We start from the raw sequence: 22,403 nt of genomic DNA on the forward strand, positions 1-22,403 counted from the left end.
TGCGACCGGTTCAAGGTAACACGGAGCTGCGAGCTTACTGTCGGCTCTGTCTCTGTAGCCGGCTTTCCCGTTCCAATACCCGCAAGTTCTGCGACACTCAGACACCCCCGATCCTTCTGTGACCCTGCGGGACCTGAGGCCACGCTGACCCCGCGTGGGCTTCGTTCCGGTTTAGCCTCTGGAGCGATGTCCCTCCGCGGAGCAGACTTTTAAAAGTCCTGATTTTGTGCGCGGTTGCTCCGCCGCTTGCCGGGAGCCGGCCCCTCCCCCCGGGGTCTATCTTCCCGTCGCTTTGGATTCACTTCTCCGCCGGTCCTACCTTTCAGAAAGTGGTTGTTTTTCTGTTTCCAGAATTGCTGTTCTTCTTCTCTTCGATCTGCCGATGGATTTTCAGGTGTTTGCAATCTTTAGATAAGCTATCTAGCTGATCTCCGGCTAGCTGAAGCAGTCTCAGCTTGCTACTTCTCCGCCATCTTGACTCCTCCTGAATTTGGAACTCTTGAAACTGTAATGTCCACTCTTTTTTCCTTCTGGTTCCAGAAGATACTATACCACACTTAATGGGCACAATTTGTTATATTGTATTTCGTTAGTGAGCTCTCTTCCTGTATTAAATATGCCTTCTGTGGTGGCTGTGGCACTTTGTTTCTCATACAGTCTTGTTTACATACGTTAGACAGGAGCTTGAGGCATGCATATTTACCATTCAAAACTGTTTCTTTCCAGCTGAAGAACTTCATGAAGAACTATGACGGAGTAGCTGCTGCCTCATTCTTGAGAGCTGTGGAAACCGTGGAAGCCAACGTGCGCTGGAAAATGCTTTATCAAGATGAGCTTTTCCAATGGTTAGGAAAAGCTCTGAGACACTAAACTCTCTCTTATAAACAATCCAACTCTGAATTTTGGGAGAAGACCTGCTTTCTATGGAATGAGGAAAATGTGCTATGTGGAAAATGGCCAGATTTTCAGCATTAACGTGTGGGAGGAAAATTTTATTTATTTATTTTTTTTGGTTTTGGGGAAGTTTTTGGTTTGTTTCATTCATTCTGTTTTGTTTCTCTACTGGGTGTTCTTCTCTAAAGAAACTCTTGCAAGTGACACTAGCCATGATGGCCTCAGCTGTACATTCCTCTTTGTACAGGACCAAATATGATAGTGGTGCATGCTGATGTTGCCGTCCGTTCGGAAAAACATATTCAGAATATTTTGTGCATGGTTGTATGGTCCTGCCTGTGTTCAGCATGCTTACTTAAACTGTCTGATGTCGTATGTGTATATATGTTACATCCAGGATGGGCATTATACAAAAGCACAAAGATTATCTATGACAATCATTGTTGCAATGAAAGAAAAACTGAAAAGGAATTCTCTTCTTAGTCCTGGGCAATGTGGGAGGTGAAATAGCTCTTTAAGTGATCATTATCACTTCTTTCAGCAATTGGCTTGTCTTGCAATGATGACTGTGTAGCTAACTCATTTTCTTCAAGTTAAAGCCGTGTATACGTTTAAAAAGGCGTATAGACAGTGTATGCATATGTATATGTACAGAGGGAAGCCCTATATGTATATAGTATGTTGTACACTGCACTTCTGCAAAGAATCTCTTCCAATCAAAGAAACTTTATCTCTTTTTATAAACTTGTGCAAACTTTGAAAAGGCTGAAAAGAATTTATCTCACCACTCCCCACCATTTCCTAACGAAATTTCTCGACTCTTACAGATTTTTTTTCATCTATTTCCTGAACAACAGTCTATTCTACTACATGAAAGTGAATTCAAGCAAAATTTATGTATAAACACTCTTCTAATTCTCCAAAGTGGCAGAAACATATCCTAAATACAGATTCTGTCATCATTCTGGTCAAACTTCCTGTTGCATAAAATAATTGTGCACGTTTAATAATTATCAGTGCTGAGAAAATGTTTCTTTCCCATCTTGTTTGTTTTTCCATCTCATGTTGTGTAGTCCAGAGGGTTAAAAACTTTCTGTGTATGTGTGTGTGTTGGTCTTTGTGTCTGTGTCAGTCAAATCCTCCATTAAGTGATGGGACCTCAAGTAGGTCTGATACCATGTAATGACCCTTGGATCCCAGTCGTGCCATCCATTCAGAGGACAGTTATTTTCCTGGAGCAAAGCTTTTTCTTTGGCATTGACAGCTCTCTTCTACCTAGGAATTTTAAATAGCCCTTGCCATGGCTGTCTATTATGTAACACAAGTGCTTTTAAATGGTATTCTCACCCAGTAGGCCAGCTCTCCAAACATTGCTTAGATGATCTAAAATGAACATATTTTAAGTTTGCCGTTATAAAATACCAACACAACCAATGGACCCAAGCCAAAAGTTTGTGGACCACTTTTTATTGTCCTGAGGTTTTCCACTCCTCCAAATCTTCTTGCAGATTATTGAGAGAAATAGATTCTAATAGTCACTGAGCACTGGGGGAAAAATAGGTATTTTAAAAACCAGAGCCATAAATTTATTTTGAGTCTGTAGAAAAAAGGAGCAATTTCCCAATCCATCAAACAAGTATCACCTACAACTGAATTTTATCTTTTTAGCAATTAATAACTATTACTCATACCTAACATTTTCAGCACTTCATTCAATTAAAACACATGAATTTTAAGGACACTGTGTGGTATTAGTAAGACATAGTAATAGTAGAAAATCTAAAAGTCATTCTGCTGATCAGAAGTCGTGAAATTTAACTAGTACTTATCGCATATAAAATCCTTTAGGGACAAGTTCTGAGACATCACAATAATAAATATCACTCTGCAGTGCAGGTCCAAAACATGTACTGTATCACCCTTGGATTCATGGAATTGAGGTAAATAGATTAAAAAATTAGAGGTGGATGTCTTATTTTGTGTCATGGATTATTGAAAATTCTTTGTAGTTGTGACATTCTTTTTGAGTGAAATCTCCATTTCCAGATTTGAGTTAGAAAGCCTTTAAGAGTTCTTTTTTTCCTCCCCACTGTTAATAATCTTAATCCTCTTTCAGTATTTTAGTGGCCTTGAACAACTGGTTTAGCTACGATGTCAAATCCTAAATGTGTAATTATGTGCAATGTTTGATACCTCATAGAATATCTGTTCAACGGTATAGTAGTATCAATGGCATCGAGATGGAATTTCTGTTCTACATATTTTTCAATGATTTATCCTTTCCAGTGTTGAAGATTATATCAGGCTTTGACGTTTTTTAGTTGTTTAAATAAGTAATATTTTCAAAATAATAAAATGACCAATGATATCTCTTGGAATATTCTGTAAAATGTAGTTATAAAAGTCTATTTTCTACATAGAGTTTTTATCTTTTTTCTCTTCTTTGTATGTTTTACAAGTCCTATATATGCATGAAATAACAAACTGTTGAAATTGTTCAGTATCTAGGCTTAAATCTTTACTCTGCCAATATATATATATATACAACACAAAAGTTGGTTTCAATTAGGCAGGACTAAATTGTTTACCATACTGAATATTAAATAACACCAGGTAACTTATAAATAAAACGTTTTCCCCATTTTCACACATTTTCCCTTAAACTTTTCTTAAAATCTTCATGTTTTTAAAAAATAGTCGAGTACGACCTCTAAGGTTAATTTCTACAATGTGAGGTTGATATCTGAGTTTCAATAACCCAGATTTTAATTGGAGCTTTTTTAAAATTGGAGCTTAGCTGACTTAGATTTATATTATTTCTAAGATACTTTATATCATAGGACTGAGATTTTTGTGTCAGTGCTATTTACAAACATAACTGTAATATCTTACAAGGTTAAGATTACAACGTACTCATAAATTGCATTTCATTTGTGAAAAACTTCTACAAATGCTGTTTTATTGCTTATTATGCTTAACATAATAAATTATATTAGCCCTGATAGTCTGATGAGAAAACTGAAGCTCGGATTAGCAACAGGAACCTTGAAAATTACATAGTTGTTATCTGGGAAACAGGCACAATAACCTTAGCTTTTCAATAGAACCTTCCTAAGACAAAACTAGAAAGACACTTTGAAATGCCTCTATCCATTGCACGAGTTGGAGGTTTTCCAAATACCAGAAAAAGCATCAAAACACGTGATGAAATAGGTCTACACTAATTATATTATTTTGTAAAGTCTGTGTTTCTAATGGGTATGATGTCAAACAACTTCATGGAATGTTCATCAGCAATTCACTTCAGTCAGGATAAGCATCCTGATATTGTGACAAAACATATAGTTCATTAATTATAGTTTCCTTTTTTGATCTTTTGGTGAACACTGTTTAAATAGGACTTTAACATGGTTTATAATATGCTTTATTTTTATACATATTTCTCTGGTAAACTCTAACTGTAGTAACAGATGGTCAGACCACAGATAAAATGGTTTCCATCTAAATCAGTGAAAATAATATTCAGTAAAATGTTATGTAGACTAAATTGTGAAAAAGCAATGTTTATGCAGCTGCAATATAGGAATTCCTGAAGAAACTTACAATGATGTATTTAATTAAAATCCACTGGCTGTTAAAATTTTAAGGAATTTTTTTTTTTTTCCCTGAGGAATTGAAGACCTAAAATAGCTCAATTATTTTCAGGATGACCAAGAGATAACCACATATACCTCTTAAAGACATGGTAAAAGTTTATATACTGAGATATTAGGATTCCTAAATAATTTTTCTTCCCTTTACCAGAGATCATAGCTGGATTATTATCATTTGACACTGCTAATTATATAGGGCAAAATTCAATTTAATTAAACAGATATTTATAGAGCACATTTTATTTCACAAAGCACTCTGTGAAGGGAAAGGAAGGAGGAGCAGAAAAAGGCCTAGAGGAATTCACATCACAGTAAATGCAACAAACATAAATCATGAGCCAATCAGAGTGAGGGTGACATGAAAAATAATTACCTGCTACATCAGAGAAACTAAATTTTTAGGTATAGATAATATTGTGCATTATTTTTGTACACTCGTTTTCAAAACTTATATGGTACTTGAGGATAATTCTCAATGTTTGGTATCACAGCACTTAATTATGTTTCGCAAAAATGTGTAACATTTAGAAAGTATAATAAAAACACATGGTTTAAACTTTGTAATTGGAATATAAATTGGGATAGAATTTATCTTCAAGAAAAGCTATTTGAACAATTTAATAATATCAGTAAGGTGCAGGAAAGATGTTTAACCTACTTAGGAAAAGTAGTTCAAGTTTTCTAAAATGGGTTTAGCATACTATTTGTATATTCACAATGTGTTAATTTTAAGTTAATCATATATTCTTTAAAGCAGGCTCAACAATTCTTATCCCAGGCAAAAATGTATTTGTTCAAATTAGTACATGTGAACTTTTGAGTAAAGAAATGTACTTATAAAATATTTTAAAATTTCAAGTTTTAGTTATATAAAGGTAACCTTGAGTTCAATCGCTGTGAATTAATAAGGAATTATTTTATTAAAATATTTTGCTTAACGTGGTTTCTCTTCAGGAAAACACTAACAAAAGGGAACTCTAGTAGCTTTTATTTTCAATTTTATTTTATGAAATTTTGTTTCAAAGTTTAGAAAAGTTTTTAGAGTCTTTATTAAAATTAAGCAGTTGGTGAAAAATAGATGTTCTAATTTTAAGTATACTATTTATGTATAAGTATATGCATTATATTTTTTAAAAAAGTTTTTCACCAAAGGTCTTATTAGTAGACAGTATGATTTTATTCAGATTTTGAACACATAGCACATTAAGGAACTTTATTTTGAATATTAAGTACTTTAAGGATAGTACACTGAAAATGTTTCTTTTTTACATTCCCAGTTCATGTACTAATGCACTAAGAGAAAAGAAAAATAATGACCAGTTCTTTATTTTTATCTGAATTAGTTTTTTGTGTGCTGTATTAATGTTAAACGAGATAAAATATAGGAAAAGAATGAACCTTTGAGCATCTACTAAATGTCAGGCATTTTTCAATCTTTTTAAAGATTTTATTTATTAGTTGACAGACAGAGATCACAAGTAGGCAGAAAGGCAGGCAGAGAGAGAGGGAGAAGCAGGCTCCCTGCTGAGAAGAGAGTCAGATGCAGGGCTGGATCCCAGGACCCTGAGATCATGACCTGAGCTGAGGGCAGAAGCTTAACCCACTGAACCACCCAGATGCCCCTAAATGTCAGGCATTTTATAGACATCATCTCATTTAATAACTGAAACACCATCAGTTTCAATTTATCAACGGGGAGACTGAGGTTAAGAGTTGGGATCAGTTTACATGACTGGTGATAGGTATTAGCTGGGATTCAAAACGGTGCAAAACAAGACTTACGGGGCTCAAGTCAGTCATCAATCTGCCTCCCATATGCCCGGAAGCATAATCATTATCGGTACAGACCAGTCTCTATAGAGGATTTGAATACTTAGCTTACTTTTTTCATTGTCACTGACTCGTTTGAGAAAAAAATGCTAGTTAGTGCTTTTTGGTTTGACACTCGGTTCTTAACAGTTACTTCACATAGCCTATTGACAGTTTTCATCCAAATGTTTTATGTTAGTGTGTAGTGTAGTGGGTTTTAAGCTACAACAGATAATGAACAGATACTCCAGACAATCAACCTTGAAAAATAAGTAAAAAGAGAGGGTGGATTACAAAACTCTTCACCAGTGGACCAAAAGATAGGTTAAACCTCTGTCCTAGATGCAGAGGGGATCTATTCGTGTAGCCAGAACTTTCCTGTTGTTTAGCCATGAGGTCAGAGAGCTCTTCTTTCTGCTTAGAGCTGTATAGATGGACTGCTGCTGCTGAATTTACTCGAAGTTACCTTTTCCATTGGCCTGCTGTACGTAGTGGATGCGGTTTAAGATAACTGCTTTGACCTAGCTTGGCGCAGGTCAACTTACTTCTAATCGCACACATTTTTACTATGTCATGTAAGTAAATGAGAGAGTGAAATGTTTTATAGCGAATATTACCGTAAAGCACATCTGCCTTGAATGTGCAGTGGATTTATCTTCCAAGTTAATCATTAAGTCGCTACCGTTTTAACCCCTACTAGGTTCACAATATTACTATACTTGTTCTTGGACAGTATCCTGTTCCCACCTTCATATACTCTAGGACCTACTGGGTGAGAACATTTGCTATTAATTTTGCGTTATTCGGTTTTATTTAACATAGGTTTCTTATCCATCACTTCTCAAGCATATAACATTTTTTCAAGTGAATTTCTCCTCAAATGTGGTTTCTATCTTTTAAACTATGGTATAATAGTAATCTCACATTACCTTTTTAAATGCTCCCTGTACCTTGTCACATATGAATATACTTGCCATTTTCCTTTGATATATTTTGGTACCTTTATGTTTTGATAGTCTTTGAAGACAAATTCACACTATAAAATAAAACACATTAGTTCTGTGAAGCTTATGCACTGTCCAGTTACTTGGGGTGAAATGAGACGTTCTGTCCTTGAACTGTCAAGAGTGGCTTTCTGCACACCACTGGACTCATCAGATAATCTTTTAAAATATTATGTGGACTATTTTTAATGAACTTGAATTAATTCGGCAACAAACTTTATTTTCCTAAAGCCATTTCCCAAATGGACAGACTTACTTAAAATATGCCTAATGGAAGCAGTTTTTTGCTTTTTAATATTTTATGATTTAGAAACAAAATAACTATTCTTTTAGTAAATACAACTTGCTAAAGAATTTACCAAATCAATGTTTTTGTGTTAGTTTAGAAGATAAATGTTTTCTGTGGTATGCCTTTAAAACTATTCAGTGAAAATCGAATCAGTATGTGTTCAACATGAAATTTTTATTCCATTAAAATCAAGCACTAACAAAGTGGATTTTTCTAAATGAGAAAATTTCTCTTCTGTATTTTAAGCAGAACAAATTTGAATTTTGCCTCTGACAATAAAATTTTGTACAGTAATTCATCACTGTCTTAATTTTCTGACATGTACAGATAAGGCCAAGATAAACAATACCTTCTGCTTTTTCATTCTTCTGTTTTTACTTTAAACTCATTTTTAATTCTGAGTATCCATACTGTAGAGGTCCATGGCAAAAAAAAAAAGTCACTTGCTTTTCTGACATGAGCCTTTCCCAAGCTATACACTTATTGAAGCTAGAATAAAGAAGTATGTATTTATGCAATATCGTAAAAAAAAAAAATCCAAGGCAGTCTTTTCTTCCAATTGTATGCCCTTAGAATAAATTAAATGATCTATACACTTCAGTAAAAGTGATTTCACCTGCAATGCATTTCAGATTGCTTTTTAATAGGTTTTCCACATTGGACAGACTGTCAGAATCCCTGAATTTAAAGAATCATCTTCAGTAACAACAGAACTATAAAATATATATAATCAGGACTCATAAGTATTACTCAAGATAAATTTTTTGATGTCCCTGGGTTTTTCTCTTTTTAAGGGTTATTCAGAAAACATTAAATTTGGTTGTGTATAGCCACCCATTTGCAATTTTACCCCTGATACATTATATACAGCCATAGGAAGTCCTCCTCTGTCATGAGCATGAAAATAAGAAATGGAAGTCTTTTTTTTTTTTTTTTGAAGAAATGGAAGTTCTTTAAAACTGGAATCAAGACGATTCCTATTTGTATTATAGCCAGTGTCTCTATGTGTATGTACTGGAGAAATATAGATGTCTGTATCTATTTCATATAGATAGAAATATATGGTATCTATCCAAATATATATAATCTATACATACACATATAGTTTCATTTCTGTACTGAAATGAACATTGTGCTGTGGAATAATCACAGAGGTCAGAAAACGGTTATTATAAAATATCAGTTGGGAGAGTAGAGCATGGGTACTATTTTTACCTAAAGAACCTGTCAAATGGGTCATTAAGTTATAGAAGCATGACCACAAGAATTTTCTCTAAGAGTCATGCAGGAACTTATAAAGAAACAATTCTGATGAGATCAGGCACATTCAGGGTGGTCTGATTATAAACAACAACAGCAATAACAAATCCATTCTGTCTGGTCCCTAACCTTAGAGATTCTATCTCAGTAGGTGATGGGTGGGATGGGGTCTTCTGCATTTTGAACAAGACTGTAGGTGATTCCAGTGGAGGCAATCTGTCTAGACCATGGTTTAAGGAATATTGGCTAGGCTCAGTGGTTCTCTCCCTGACTTGATAGTAGATTTCCCCAGATAGTGTTTAAACCTTCCTGATGTCTGGGCTGTACTTCGATCCAATTAAAAAGAATCTCTGGCATCAGGCATATGCATCAGCATTTGTAAAAGACTCCCGATGATTCTAATACACAGGGTTAAGAATTCTGGGTAACAGATACCAAATGGAACAATAAGCCCTTAAGGAATAGTTATGAAATGTTACCCAAGTACCTATTTTTAGAAATCTAAGAGGTTCTTATTATTGCTTGACTTTCTCCACTAAATGTAGAAGCAAAACCTGTGTTGTCAATTAGCTGAATAGTGAGAAACAAATAAGAACCTTGGACAATGGCTCTCCGTGGTATATAACTGGCCCTGTGCAGAAAGCTGAGTGGTCCCAGACCATCCATGTAGATGCTTCTGTTTCCCTGTTTCTTCTGTTTCACTGACTTTCTCCATCACCTGCTTTGTCTTACATCCTTTTCTCTACAGTCTTAATGAGAATGACTATATCCGGGGCGCCTGGGTGGCTCAGTGGATTAGGCCGCTGCCTTCGGCTCAGGTCATGATCTCGGGGTCCTGGGATCGAGTCCCGCATCGGGCTCTCTGCTCAGTGGGGAGCCTGCTTCCTCCTCTCTCTGTCTGCCTCTCTGCCTACTTGTGATCTCTCTCTGTCAAATAAATAAATAAAATCTTTAAAAAAAAAAAAAAAAAAAAAAAAAAAAAAAAAAAAAGAGAATGACTATATCCATATCTACTATCAGCAATAACAATTTTTCAACTTTTATTTTACTTGGAAATAAAAGGGAAGGCCGTTGGCAGGGTGTTCCATCAAATGACTGCACCTTTGCCCTTCCGACCAGAACAATTGTTTTCTGTGCCTCATCTGGCAAGTGTTTGAAACTGGAGCTCAGGGCTGACACATGGGATAACATGGTCACATCAGGGACATAAACTAACCATACACTATTATTATAAATGGTTATCATCTGGAATGTTCTTTTTCCTAGTTCTTTCCTGGTTTCTTTTACTCTTGCTTCTCTTTCTTTCTGTCTCTCACTGCGACCTGCCCGTTGAGCACTGAGACTTCTTTAGAAACAGACACTATATTTTCACTTGACATTGCAAAAAGAATAGTGGAAGTTTTGAGCTGTTACCATATCTGTGTGCATAATAGAAAGTGACATGTGTTCTTGGGATTGTCAAGCAAGGCCCAAAGGGCATCGGGCACATTGCAACTGCCTGGTTGTGCTCTGGACTCTGTGCTCATTCATTAATTCTTTAGTTCTTGGCCTCATTTAGGTTGTTAAATTTTGCTTGCTTTTCCTAAAATCTCTGGCTAATTAGAGATTTCAGAATGCAAACGAATTCATTTATTTTTCACTAGAAAGGAAACTAGAAACATTGCCACCTCTGAAACATTTTAGCAACTAGTAGAGGGTGAATTATTTAATTGGAGAACTCTTGAGCCATATCTGACAAAAAAAGAAAAAAAAAAAAAGAAGGTGCCCTAATGCCCTAATCCTCTCTATCCCTAGTTCTGCTATTTTTTTTTCTTCTCCATCTTTTACCCTATATGTAATGATCTTGATATAATTTAACAGTGAGCCAATTTGCATGCAGAAGGGAAATTTTGCTTTGAGTAAGACCTTCCAAATTAGTAACTTTTTATTAAGATATCAAAATTTGTACAAAGACTAACTTCATGGAGACAGATTTGACAAATTCAGGTCTACTCAAGAATTCCAACAACTGGCTGCCAGGTAGAGTAAGGAGGGAACTGCTTAATGAGCAAAGAATTGTATAGAATTCCTAAAGCTAAAATCTTAATTGAAATGGTTTCCATCCAACATTGCTAGGTAGACATACATCAAAATTTAGCACAAAAAGGGGATGGGGAGGTAGGTTTGCCATATTTAAGATGGCGGTGGACTTTAGCGCACAGAGATGTTCCAAGAATGCAACAAATGTGTAAAGAACTACAGACAGTTTAAGTATAGCACCAACATACTATACAAGTAAATTGTTCTATGCTTGGATGACCTCAGCATTTTTCAGTGATATTTGACTGAAAATAATTGACTGAGATAAATGGAAGGTTTCATGTAATAAACACAAATTTAAATGTTTTAAGTGTGTGTGTGTGTGTGTTGTGTGTGTGTTTGTGTGTGTGTGTGATAGATGGAGGGGGAGAGGAGGAGAGTTAAAAGCAGAGGAAGGAACCTTAAAGAAGGCATATTTTCACATGGAAAAAAAGTGAAATTAGAGTCCCACATTACACAATGAAATCATTTTACAATATTTTAGACTCAATTTATTCAATTTGCTAGTTTGAAAATTCTCATCTTGTTGCATATGAAAAAAAATACCTGGTGATTTAGAAGAGAAATTTAGACTGAAATGTGATATTATTAGTTTTGGTTCAATAGAAAGTGACATGAGTTTCTAGAACTGTCAAGTAAGATTCTGGACACATAGAAACTAGACATTCTTTTGATTGCAAAAAGAAATACCAAAACCTAACTTTGGGTAAATGAAACTGGAAAAAAATCAGGTTGCCTTTTCTGGTTAGTAACAAAACATTGGAACTCCAGGATTAGAAATGTAGATGAGTATCTGCTCGTTTTGTCACAAGTTCATTTTAAAATAAGGGTCCGTATGTGTTAAGTTTTTAGTCATTCTTGTAACTCAAACAACTTGAGTGATGGCAAATGCTTTATTTGAATTTTGTGTGTAAAATTTTCATTTGTTTTGATTACAGATTTTTATCTTACTATAATATTTGTCATCACTTGAGAAATTTGATTTTGTCCTACAGACCTTGTACAGATTGGCTAAATTGCAAGAATCAAGCAAAATATGCACATGCCATGCCCTAGGTATATACATATATATATGTATATATGTGTGAATATATATCCTATATGTACTATATATGTACTATAAATTAGCAGTTTCCTTAAAAGGATCAAATTGTTCCACATAGCTCTTAGTTAATTAAAGGTCCAAAGTTTGAATACCGCTAAGCCACATCTCAGTTAAATATTGGCTGTATTTTGGACCCAAACCAAGAAATTAAAATTTTTTGTTCTTGTTTAGTTTTGTCATGTGAGAATTTGGGGATTCTGACCTTGTCAGTACAATGGATTATTTCTCTTTCTATATAAGTAGCATATCTTCATTCCCACTTAAAATCACAAGAAGGGAATTTTATCCCCCAGATATCACTGTGCTAGTGCATCTGTTACTTGAGAGTAGTTTCTCACTCAATTAGATGTGTACAGCCTGTGGTTAGTCTATGTTTTTGTAGGACATGTTTGGGAAGAACTTTTCTGTTATAGACTACACAGTACCTCCTTCAGGGATTCATTAAGGTAGACAGAATATCATGGTAACAGAACACTGCCCTATGTTTCTGATAACTTCACTTTCCCTACTTTAGAAACATTGAAATGACAGCTATCAACATACCACACAACCAAGAAATTTTTTTATTCTCATATGTTGTCAAAGTTCTTTGAAAAGGAGTAGGGTGGATTTTTGTTCTTTCTCACAGTTCTCAAACTTACCTAAATAAAACCAATTGAAAATCTTATCATCTACATCAGAGATTTATTTCACAGTTAAAATTTTTCACAGTTTAAAAAAAAAATTTTTTTTTTTTGGTCAATTTGAAATCTCTCTCCTCTGAATAGATTATCTTTTCAGTGTATATAGTCCTTACTGACTATACCATCCATTTCACACTTCTTTGATAGTTTATATCAATATGTTTTATTTCCCAACTAGATTATACATTCTTCATAGGTAGAGATATCTTTTTCGATTTCTTGACAGCAACTTCAAATTTAATAAATTTTCAATCACATTCTCCTGATTGAGAACCACCTAAGTGCCAGCATAGAAACCAATGGCTTTTCTAGTATGAGCAAAAACAGCACAGAGCAAGAAATGTTTTTGGGGATTTAGAAGCATAACTAGAATAAAAAGTGTTGATCATTTTAAAATATTGTAAAGCTAAAGCTTTAAAGCTCACTCCATTTCTTTAATTTGTTCAAAAATATCACTTTAGAGTAACACTTGTTATCGACTTTGACCTGCTTGGTGGAGAAAGTAGAAGAAGAAGAGGATAATAAGATGCTATTTCATGACACATCTATTACAGTAATTCATTTATAGTACGGAACTTTTGCCAATGATAAATGCATGTTACTGTGGTGCAATTATGAATGTACCTTGGCTTTTCAACAATAAAGCTGCCAAAAGGTTGCAAAATGCACTAGGGAGAAAGAAATTTTAGTTGAAGAACTGAAATAACCAAGAAGTACATTTTTTAAAAAAAAAATGTCTATATTGTTTCTGTAAAGAGATTTTTTTCCCCCAGTGTTAATGATGATTCTGTGGTAACAAAGCACATTTTCCATTTAGTATTCTATCAACTTCACATACACTTGACTTTGTACACGTGCTGCCTTCTAAAATTATCTTCATATAGAAAACATTCACAGTGTTACCTATTACCAAAACATAAATCTATCCAAGAAAATGATGCCATTTACAACTTTGGAATTCCCTGCAAGAGCATGATTGCATTGGGAAAAGGAACCCCATGGAGGCTGGAGCTAAGACTCTAGGAAAAACAATCCTATGGTGCTTCTCCTTGAGTCCTAGCCTCTACCTCTACTGCTTTGGCCATATGTCAATACAGAGAAGGAATGCTAGTTTTCTTTCCTTTTGGAGGAGGTCATGGAGAGGACGTGACCACTGACTGACCTGCAAGCTAAACCCAGGCAATCAGAGGCTCCTCACTCCCTCCTTTGTCCTTGGAATGCATCTTCTCCTTACCATTCCCACACACTAGATATGGGTCCAAGGATGCGGTCTTAAAAGAGTAAGGTGTTTTCGAGACCATCTGGACTGAATACGAAACTGAACCCAGTGAAAGGTCTGTATAAACTTTGAAGATTCTGGCTGGCTGGTGTGGATATCTATTTGTCTTCCAGGCACCCAAGACAAGGTGTGGAAGTAAGTTCCCTGGAATGGTTATTCTGAAGTAATCTGCCTTGTCCTTCTGTCTCTCCTTGCCCTCCATGTCGCGGTGAAGGATGGGGAGGGGGGCTTGGCAGTTTCAGATGTCACCTGGGGAACTCCCCAGTGTGTGAACCAACATTTTCTCCAGCAGAATGTCGTGTGAGGGCATATAAGATGTAATGTAGGGACATGAGTGAAAGTAAAATGAGAATAAAGGAATCTGAGTTTATGTCCAAAGACACAGGACACAGGAAACTCCCAGTCCCTTGCAGGAGGCCAAGGGAATAGCATAGTGGATTTCCCCATCCCCTCCGTGCCATGACCATCATTCATCACATGTTTATGAATACTGTCCAGTGATTACAGAGATAGATTGAGTCAGCTTGGCACCAGCAAGACAGACCAGTTACTCAGAGCACACCCACAGAAAAGCAGTATCCACATGTTGTTCCAAAAAAGGGATCATAACTTCGCTGACCATCAATGTGAGTGCTCTATGATGCCTTTCCTTCACGAGATCGATCGCTGTTTCAGTGAGCTCGCCCACCTAATCAGGTGAGGATCTCTTACTGATACTTCACAAACTCTTCATCAATTACTCTTCATCAATGTTTAGGTAATTTAGGGATATTTTGGCGTGGTGATATTGAATCTGTTCTGTTGTGAAATTCCAAGTCTCTCCATATTGGAGAACTGCTCCTCAGAAACCATTGTTATTTTAATAGGCTAACAGGAGTGAGAGAAAGGAATTCTAACCCCCCCAAAAGAGATCAGATGGTACATCAAACCTTTTCCATCTCTTGATTTATCCTATCGTTCCTTTAATCTGAATACTTTCTCTGTTCATCATGGCTTTCTCAATGCTATTTATCTTTTAAGGCTCCAACCATGTGTTCTTAAAGCACACTGCTTGGGTCATTTCTGTCGCAGTCACCTGGGGTATTGGCTAGAAATGCAGACCCACTGCATAAATCACAATCTCTAGGGATGGTCCAGAAATCTAAATTTTAACGAGCTCCCCAGGCATCTTTCAAGCATGCAGAAGTTTGCGAAACACCATTCTACTCAAATACCGTGAAGTCTTTTTCATTCCGCCAGAAAACCAATGTACTTTATCTATCTTTGAAATTTCTAAAAAAAGTTTGCTTTTGTATCCTTCCTGTAACATTTATAATATTCTGTCTTATATTATAGTTTTTCATAACATAATGATCAGTGCACTTGTTTTATTTCCTCTATAATAGGGATAAGCTTCTTGCAGACTAGGCCTGTGTATCTCAGAGCATCTGGCATGGAGCTTTGCTTCAAGCAGGTGCTCAATTCTTATCTCTAAGAATGCATGAAATGTTACCTCCAGGCCTTTCCCCTCCTCTTCTGTCAGTGCACTGTGAATATAAGCTACAGTATAACTCCAAAATGCTTGTACCATATTAAAATAAATGAACTGCTTAGAAAACCTCTTGCTTGAACTAAGCTTAGTTCACAGAATTTGGTCCCAGATAAATAGTTGACTCAGGCTTTTTTGTTCTCTGTAAATCTCCTTATCAGCAGAAGGTTTATTTTTGCAACGCACGGCTCAATATAGTGGAAAGTAGTCACTTGAATCAAGAACTGAAGAACGATTCATGGCTTGGGTCATAAAAATTACCTATATGTCTGTCACCGGTTAATCATTTATGATATCCTCAAGTACAGTTTGAATTTTCCAAAGGTTAAATTTGGATGCACATTTTTAGAGTGCGTGTGTTTGTTTAGGATATGTCAAGCTACAAAAAGGGCATTTTCCTAAAATGCCACTTTTTAATTTCTACACAATCTGAGTGGATGAAGGAAGCATTATCAAATTGAAGATTGGAAGCATGGCTTCAACTTCAGTTGTTCAACGGCAATTACGAGGTGTGTTCCCTGGTACCTGGGTTTTCTGAAATCAGGATATCACCTAACCCCTTTAAACATGTGTTGCTATAGAATTAAATGACTTGAGTGATTTATTTTGCTTTCTAATATTGGTAAGCTTGATGCTTTTCCTTCTCTTTTGCAAGTCAGATAAAATTCAGTAAAACACATACACACAAAATATAACTGAGGTACCGATTTGAAAAAAAAAAAAACTTGCATAAATAACCTTATTGTGGTAACCATTTTGCAATAAAAACGTGTATCCTATCATCAAGTTGTACACCTAAACTTACATAATGTTGTTTATCAATTATATTTCAGTAAAGCTGAGAAATAAAGCTTAGCAGAGAGAGGATAGATTTCTCTAAGCCTGTTATAAATATTGTAGAAACCTTAATTATCCTTCAATACTGCATTTAAATAAGGCATTAAATAAGTATTAGTGCAATTATATTAATAAATAACACTAGAGCTGACATCAAAATCACATCCATCATAGAAAAGATATCACAAATTTATAGTTTTACAGGGGTTGAGTAGATACACTTTTACAGGGATGGAGAAGATACCCTTGAATATTTTATAGATGTATGCCTTTCTCAAATGATAGGGAAGGAAAACATTTTAGGGAGAAAACATGTTAGGCACGAAAACTACAAAAGTCCCAGGCTCAAATAAAAGGTGAACACAGTATTTTGAATACAAAAGAAAAGTCACTTATTAACATGCTGTCAGAAAGTAATAGACATGCAGAAAAATAAACTGTCAAATGTGAGCATGTGCACATTTTAAAATATAAAGACTCCCACAATCAGATACCCTCTGAAGAATTCCAAGAAAGCTGACTCTCCCCTAATCAACTCAATTGGCTATTTTCTCTATCCCAACAGTGTTCGCCATCCAACCTTACCTGGGTCATTTGCATGACCCAGGCCTAAATGGGGCAGAATTCCTACAGAACATTTCCAAGTGTGTCTCCTGGCTTCCTGTCTTCTCCCTGCCTCCCCTCCAACTCTAAGATTCCATCCTACACACCTCTGCTAAAATGATTCTTTTCAAACAGTTTTCATCAAGTCACTCCTCTGCTTGAATATTTAGAGTAATTTTCCATAAGTTGTTATATAAAATCCCAACTTGTCTTGCAATAACATCTTTCACCAACCGGACTACCCCTTCCTCTAACCAAACAAATATTCAACACTCTCAGAAACATGTGAGCCTCTGCACCTTGCATAACTTGCTTGCTAATTTTGGAAAAATTCTGAAAGATTTTCCAAAAGGATCACCAGATGCCCTTTCAAAGGAATGCTGGATGTTATCTAGGCTACTCTTCAAGGATTATTTTATTTTGTGGGGTGTGTACCTTTGATTGTCTTCAGCCGGTGTATTTTGTGCTTTTATGGAGATAAAGATGGACATTTAGAGGGCAGAAGGCAATGAATGGATGAGACATCATGGTATTTCCTGTCCACAGCAATGCAGACAAGTCTTGATCATGGCAGTGTAGAGAGTTGGATGTTGTTAAAAGATCATTAATGAGGGAACTAGAAGGGTATTATAAGATTTTCAAAGGAACTCAAAGAACTACACATACCTAAAGCCATCAGGAACGTTGATATAAATTTCTTAGATGAAAAATTGCCAAGCTGATCAATATCCACCAGCAGTAATCAACCAAGTCTCCAGCAAAACAACTTACATTTCTATGGACAAGTATCTTGCTTTACTTTCGAATATTCTATAATTGGTTGGAAACTGTTCTAGGCACTGGAGATATAGGAATAAAGAAAACAAAATGCCTGCTTCCTTGGAGCTTATATTCTAGCTTGTATGTGTGTGGTTAGAATCAGATATTAAATACATAAATATATAATATGACCTTTAGAGATATGTGCTATATCAATGAAGAAATCCAAACCAGGATAATAATGCTAAGTAATGTAGAGTACTAATTTCTGTGGAGTTATCAGGAATGGTCTCTGCTAAGGTGATATTTCATTATAAATCTGAAGGAAGAAAGGGAGTATATCATGAGGCTCTGGGCTGTATATACGTATTTTTCTCTCCCTTCAATTCCCATAGCCTCATAATACATGTGGAATCATGTTATACGATATATATATAGAATACTAAGTGCAAAGGCCCTGAGACAGGAGTCAGAATAGAATGAGTCCCAGGGAGAGAAGTCCTGAAGAGTGACCCAGAGTGAAGGGTTGGAAGTTGGAAGGCAGGTATGGGGAGACCAAGATGAAACATTTTGTCCTTTTTCAGGACTTTGATTTTTTTTTTTTTTTTTTTTTTTTTTTTTTTTTTTTACTTTAAGAGAAATGGAGAATCACTGGAGAGTTTGAACAAAGGTGGAACATGATCTGACATGGGAAACAAACATTTTGGCTGTGATGAGGTAAACAGTTTAAAGTTGTCTAGGGTAAAGCAGGGAGACAACACAGGAAGTGTTACAGGTTGCATTCTGTCCCCACAAAGGCCATGTTGAAGTTCTTACCAGCCCTCATCCAGATACTTGTAAATATGACTTACTTTGTAAATAGAGTCTTTGCAGATTTCATCAAGTTAGCATATGGTCATACTGGATCAGGACGGTCTAATCCAATGCCTGGTGTACTTATAAGAAGGAAATTGGGGCATATATAGGGAGAGGGCCATATGATAACAGATAGATATTGGACTTATGTTGTCTAATTCAAGGAATGCCAGCAACCATACAAGCTAGGAAGAGATAAGATTCTAGATCCTCTCCTGAAATATTCAGAGCACAGCCCTAATAACACTGATTTTAGACTGTAAGCCTATATAAATGAGAGAATGAATTTCTCTTGTTTTCAATGACTCAGTTTGTGGCACTGTTTTTTATGGAAGCCCTAGGAAACATGTACAGAAAGATATGGTCATTAATTCATGTGAGAGATGATGGCGCTGGTCAGCTTGGTACTAGTGGTAGTCATTATGATGTCAGCACACAGGGTCTGAGGACCCAGAGAGGGGCCTGCAGGACCAGCCAAAAAAGTCCTTCGCTTCATACAGGATGGAAATCAAACATGAGCAAGCAGGAGGAGAAAGCAGACTTTATTAAAGGTGGAGCAGGTACGTACGGACTGAGTGTCTTGGAGACTGAGAAAGGAAAGGAGGGGGTCTCATCTTTGTTTGGGGTCTGTGGGCTTTTATTGGCAATTGTAGTCTGGTGCACATGTCCTCTCAAGCATTCAGGAATTGGTCAGATCAAGGACAAGATCCAGGGGCCCATCATAAGTCACTTATTCCCTGAAGCCAGGAGTTTTGGTGTTGAGATGCCTACTGCTGGTGGTCTGGATATATGTGTGATAGCTTCATCTGATCAAGCTCAACTGGTCCTTCTTTAGATGCTACCTATTCTAGAGAAATCATTAAACCCTTGTCCCTTACCAGGAGGACATGCTCTATTTGCATTCTGAGGCACATGTAGAGTGGAGTGGGGTGGGAGTGCAGATCCTAGCAACGATAGATGCCAGATAAGAAGCAAAGGGCGGGGGAACCTAGCTTTTTCTCTCATGGGGTCCCTTGAGTTTCCTTGTCTCAATAAGGGGGAACTAGTTCTATCTTTAAAAAGATAAAATCAACAGGATTTGCTGATGCACATGTGGTCTGATGAAGAAGAATTAGAAGTAATTCAAGAACAAATGCAGCCTATTATTCTTAAGAATTGAACTCAGGAAAAGTTGGTAGCCATATTTCTTAACTACAATGACATATACCTAGGATAGTTATTTTACTGCAAATTTGCAGTAGAGACCAAGCCTAGAAGGGCCACTTGTAATGAGCATTATCCATTATTGAGCTCATTTTAGGTACTAAGCTTTAATATACTTTGTGTCATTTAATCCTCCGGAGACACCTGAATAGTGGGTATTATTACCCTCATTTTACTAATAATTACCCTCATTTCACCCATAGATGTTTTGTATGCACTCAAGGTAATATTAAAAGAAAGGTTGAAACTCAGATTTTCCTGACATCAGCATCAACTTCTATTAAAAAATGAACTATAAGGAATAAAACAATGTTTCTGAGAAATTTGGATGCTAAATAGAATGTTTCCTTTTATTTATTGTTTGGCTTAAGATGCCTTTAGTATATTCTTTGAATGCATGGAATACTCCTACTCTTATGTTTTTGTATCTTTATGGAAACTAATTTGCTGGTAGTTGTCCAGGTATACATACACACTCAAAGAATACCTGCCGGATTTAAACAAATTTACGAGGCGGCCCTTGTTGGTATTGAAGACTGTGATTTTTGTAATTTTCATTATTCAATGTGGTGTCACATGCTTATAAGGTGGCTAAGTCATAGTTCATTACATTTGTATAATACTTTGTAATGTACCAAAGATTCTCACACTGGTCCCAATAACACTGACAAAGTAAAGAATGGTTCTGTTATCTGTGCTGCATATGAAATCACCCTAAAATTCAATAGCCAAAAGCAATCTAATCACTTTTAATGATCTCTCGTGGATCTGGGGGCAAACTGAGGGCAGGTGATTCTCACCTGGGGTGTCTCCTGCAGTTGCAATCAGACTTGGCTGTGTCTTCCATGTGCAGAGTTGGTATGGGCTGCAATCCTACCTGGGCTATTGCCTTAAACCTCCTATACATAGCCTTTCCCTCACACATGGAGGGCAGGCTCCCTGTGAGAGCATCCAAAGAGATAAGTAGAAGGGGAATGGTTTTTAAGGACTAGACCTGGAAACTGGAACCCTGTCACTTCTGTTGGAACCCTGTCACCTCTATTGAATTCTGTTGGCCAATTGCAGAGCTTAGTTGTAGGAGGAACATAAATACTACCTCTCAAGGAAGGGGTTGTGAGCTCTAGAATCACACTGAAAGCTGCCACCAGAGGAAAAACTTAATTGCATTTTATAATGAAAAAGGTGAGAGTTGAAAAATTAGGAATCTTGTCTAAGATCCCAAAGTGAAATAGTGTTGTAGTTGAGACTGGAACCAAATTTTCCCAGTTGTTACACTTTCACTCATAAAAAAGAGTGGAGTAGAGTTTTGGAGAACTAGGTATCTGGAGTCAGACTGAGTATGAATTTTTGATCTTTCTAGCTCTGCCACGAGAAAGTAACTTGACCTCTCTTGCCTTAGTGTTGTCATCTGTGAAATGACTTAATAATAGTAACTAACATAGGAAATTGAGAGGATTAACTGAGCATATATACATTAAAACCCCACAATGATGCCTGGAATAGAGTAAGCACTCAATAAAAACTACTGTTATTATACTTTTTACATCTGCCTGGCAGTATTTATGGAGTAATTTGGTAATTTTGTGGCCTAAGTTTAGCACACATAGATGAAATGTATGACAAATGGCCGGTTTAAAATGTGATGTGATGGCTGTTATTCCAAGTGGTTAGTTCCCTTTGTTCTGTGCTTTCATTTCACTGAATCAGACCTCAATTATTATATTTCCTGCATTGCATAGAAATAATCCTTTTATCCATTTGTCTCCCTACTAGTGTGTCAACACATGGAGGGCAAGACTATTTTTGTTCATCTTTGAGTCTTTGTGACTTGCCCAGAATCTGGTATATAGTAGGAGTTCAATACATTGGTGAAATAGATACACAGAAGGACAATATACTGAGCTGAGAAACAGAAATAAGGGAAAGCCATTACTTTCTGTAAGGATTTTCCTTCGTGGACTTTCAGGATTACCGCATTCTGGAAATTTCAGAGCAAGGACAAGGGAAGGAAGTACAGATTGGAATAATAACTAAACAATCCAATTATTTCAACACTTATTCATTTATTCATTCACCAAAGACATTAATTTCTTTTTATCTCCTTACAAACCTATTAATTTTCAATTACTTTTATTTTAGCGATAATTCATTATGAATTATACAGTCCAGCCACTCTGGTTCAGGTAGGACTCAGAAGAATTCTTATACTCGAGAAAAAAGAAATGCTTTACCTTTCGAACTCGTTATCAGGTCTGGTAAATGTTAAATCTGCAGTCATGTTTTAATACCCCAAGAGAACAAAAGAACTGTCCTGCTCTATGTATTTAGTGATTTAAATGTATTTTTAAATTTGTATTTTGTTTTAATTTATAATAGCATTTATCTTTCCCATGATTTCAGTAATCCCTTGAGAAATAGCAGAATGATTCAGAATTCCAATACCTGGAGTCACTAGGAGAAAAATATATATATATATTATAATATATATATAATATAATTTAATAATAAAATATATAATTTATATATGTATATATATATACATATATATATATATAATAAGACT

General features: G+C 36.0%; 1 protein-coding gene across 1 annotated transcript in view; it reads left to right on the forward strand.

Annotated features, from left to right (window-relative positions):
- TRHDE (thyrotropin releasing hormone degrading enzyme) overlaps positions 1–7,929 on the forward strand; it is a 381,409-nt gene extending 373,480 nt beyond the window's left edge. The window contains exon 19 of the mRNA XM_059186345.1: positions 727–7,929. Within this exon, the coding sequence (XP_059042328.1) occupies positions 727–870 (144 nt within the window). The 3' untranslated portion in view covers positions 871–7,929. The remainder of the gene's footprint in view (positions 1–726) is intronic.
- Positions 7,930–22,403: the final 14,474 nt, after the last annotated feature.

Source organism: Mustela lutreola, chromosome 8 (genome assembly GCF_030435805.1).
Source record: "Mustela lutreola isolate mMusLut2 chromosome 8, mMusLut2.pri, whole genome shotgun sequence".
NCBI lineage: Eukaryota > Metazoa > Chordata > Mammalia > Carnivora > Mustelidae > Mustela > Mustela lutreola.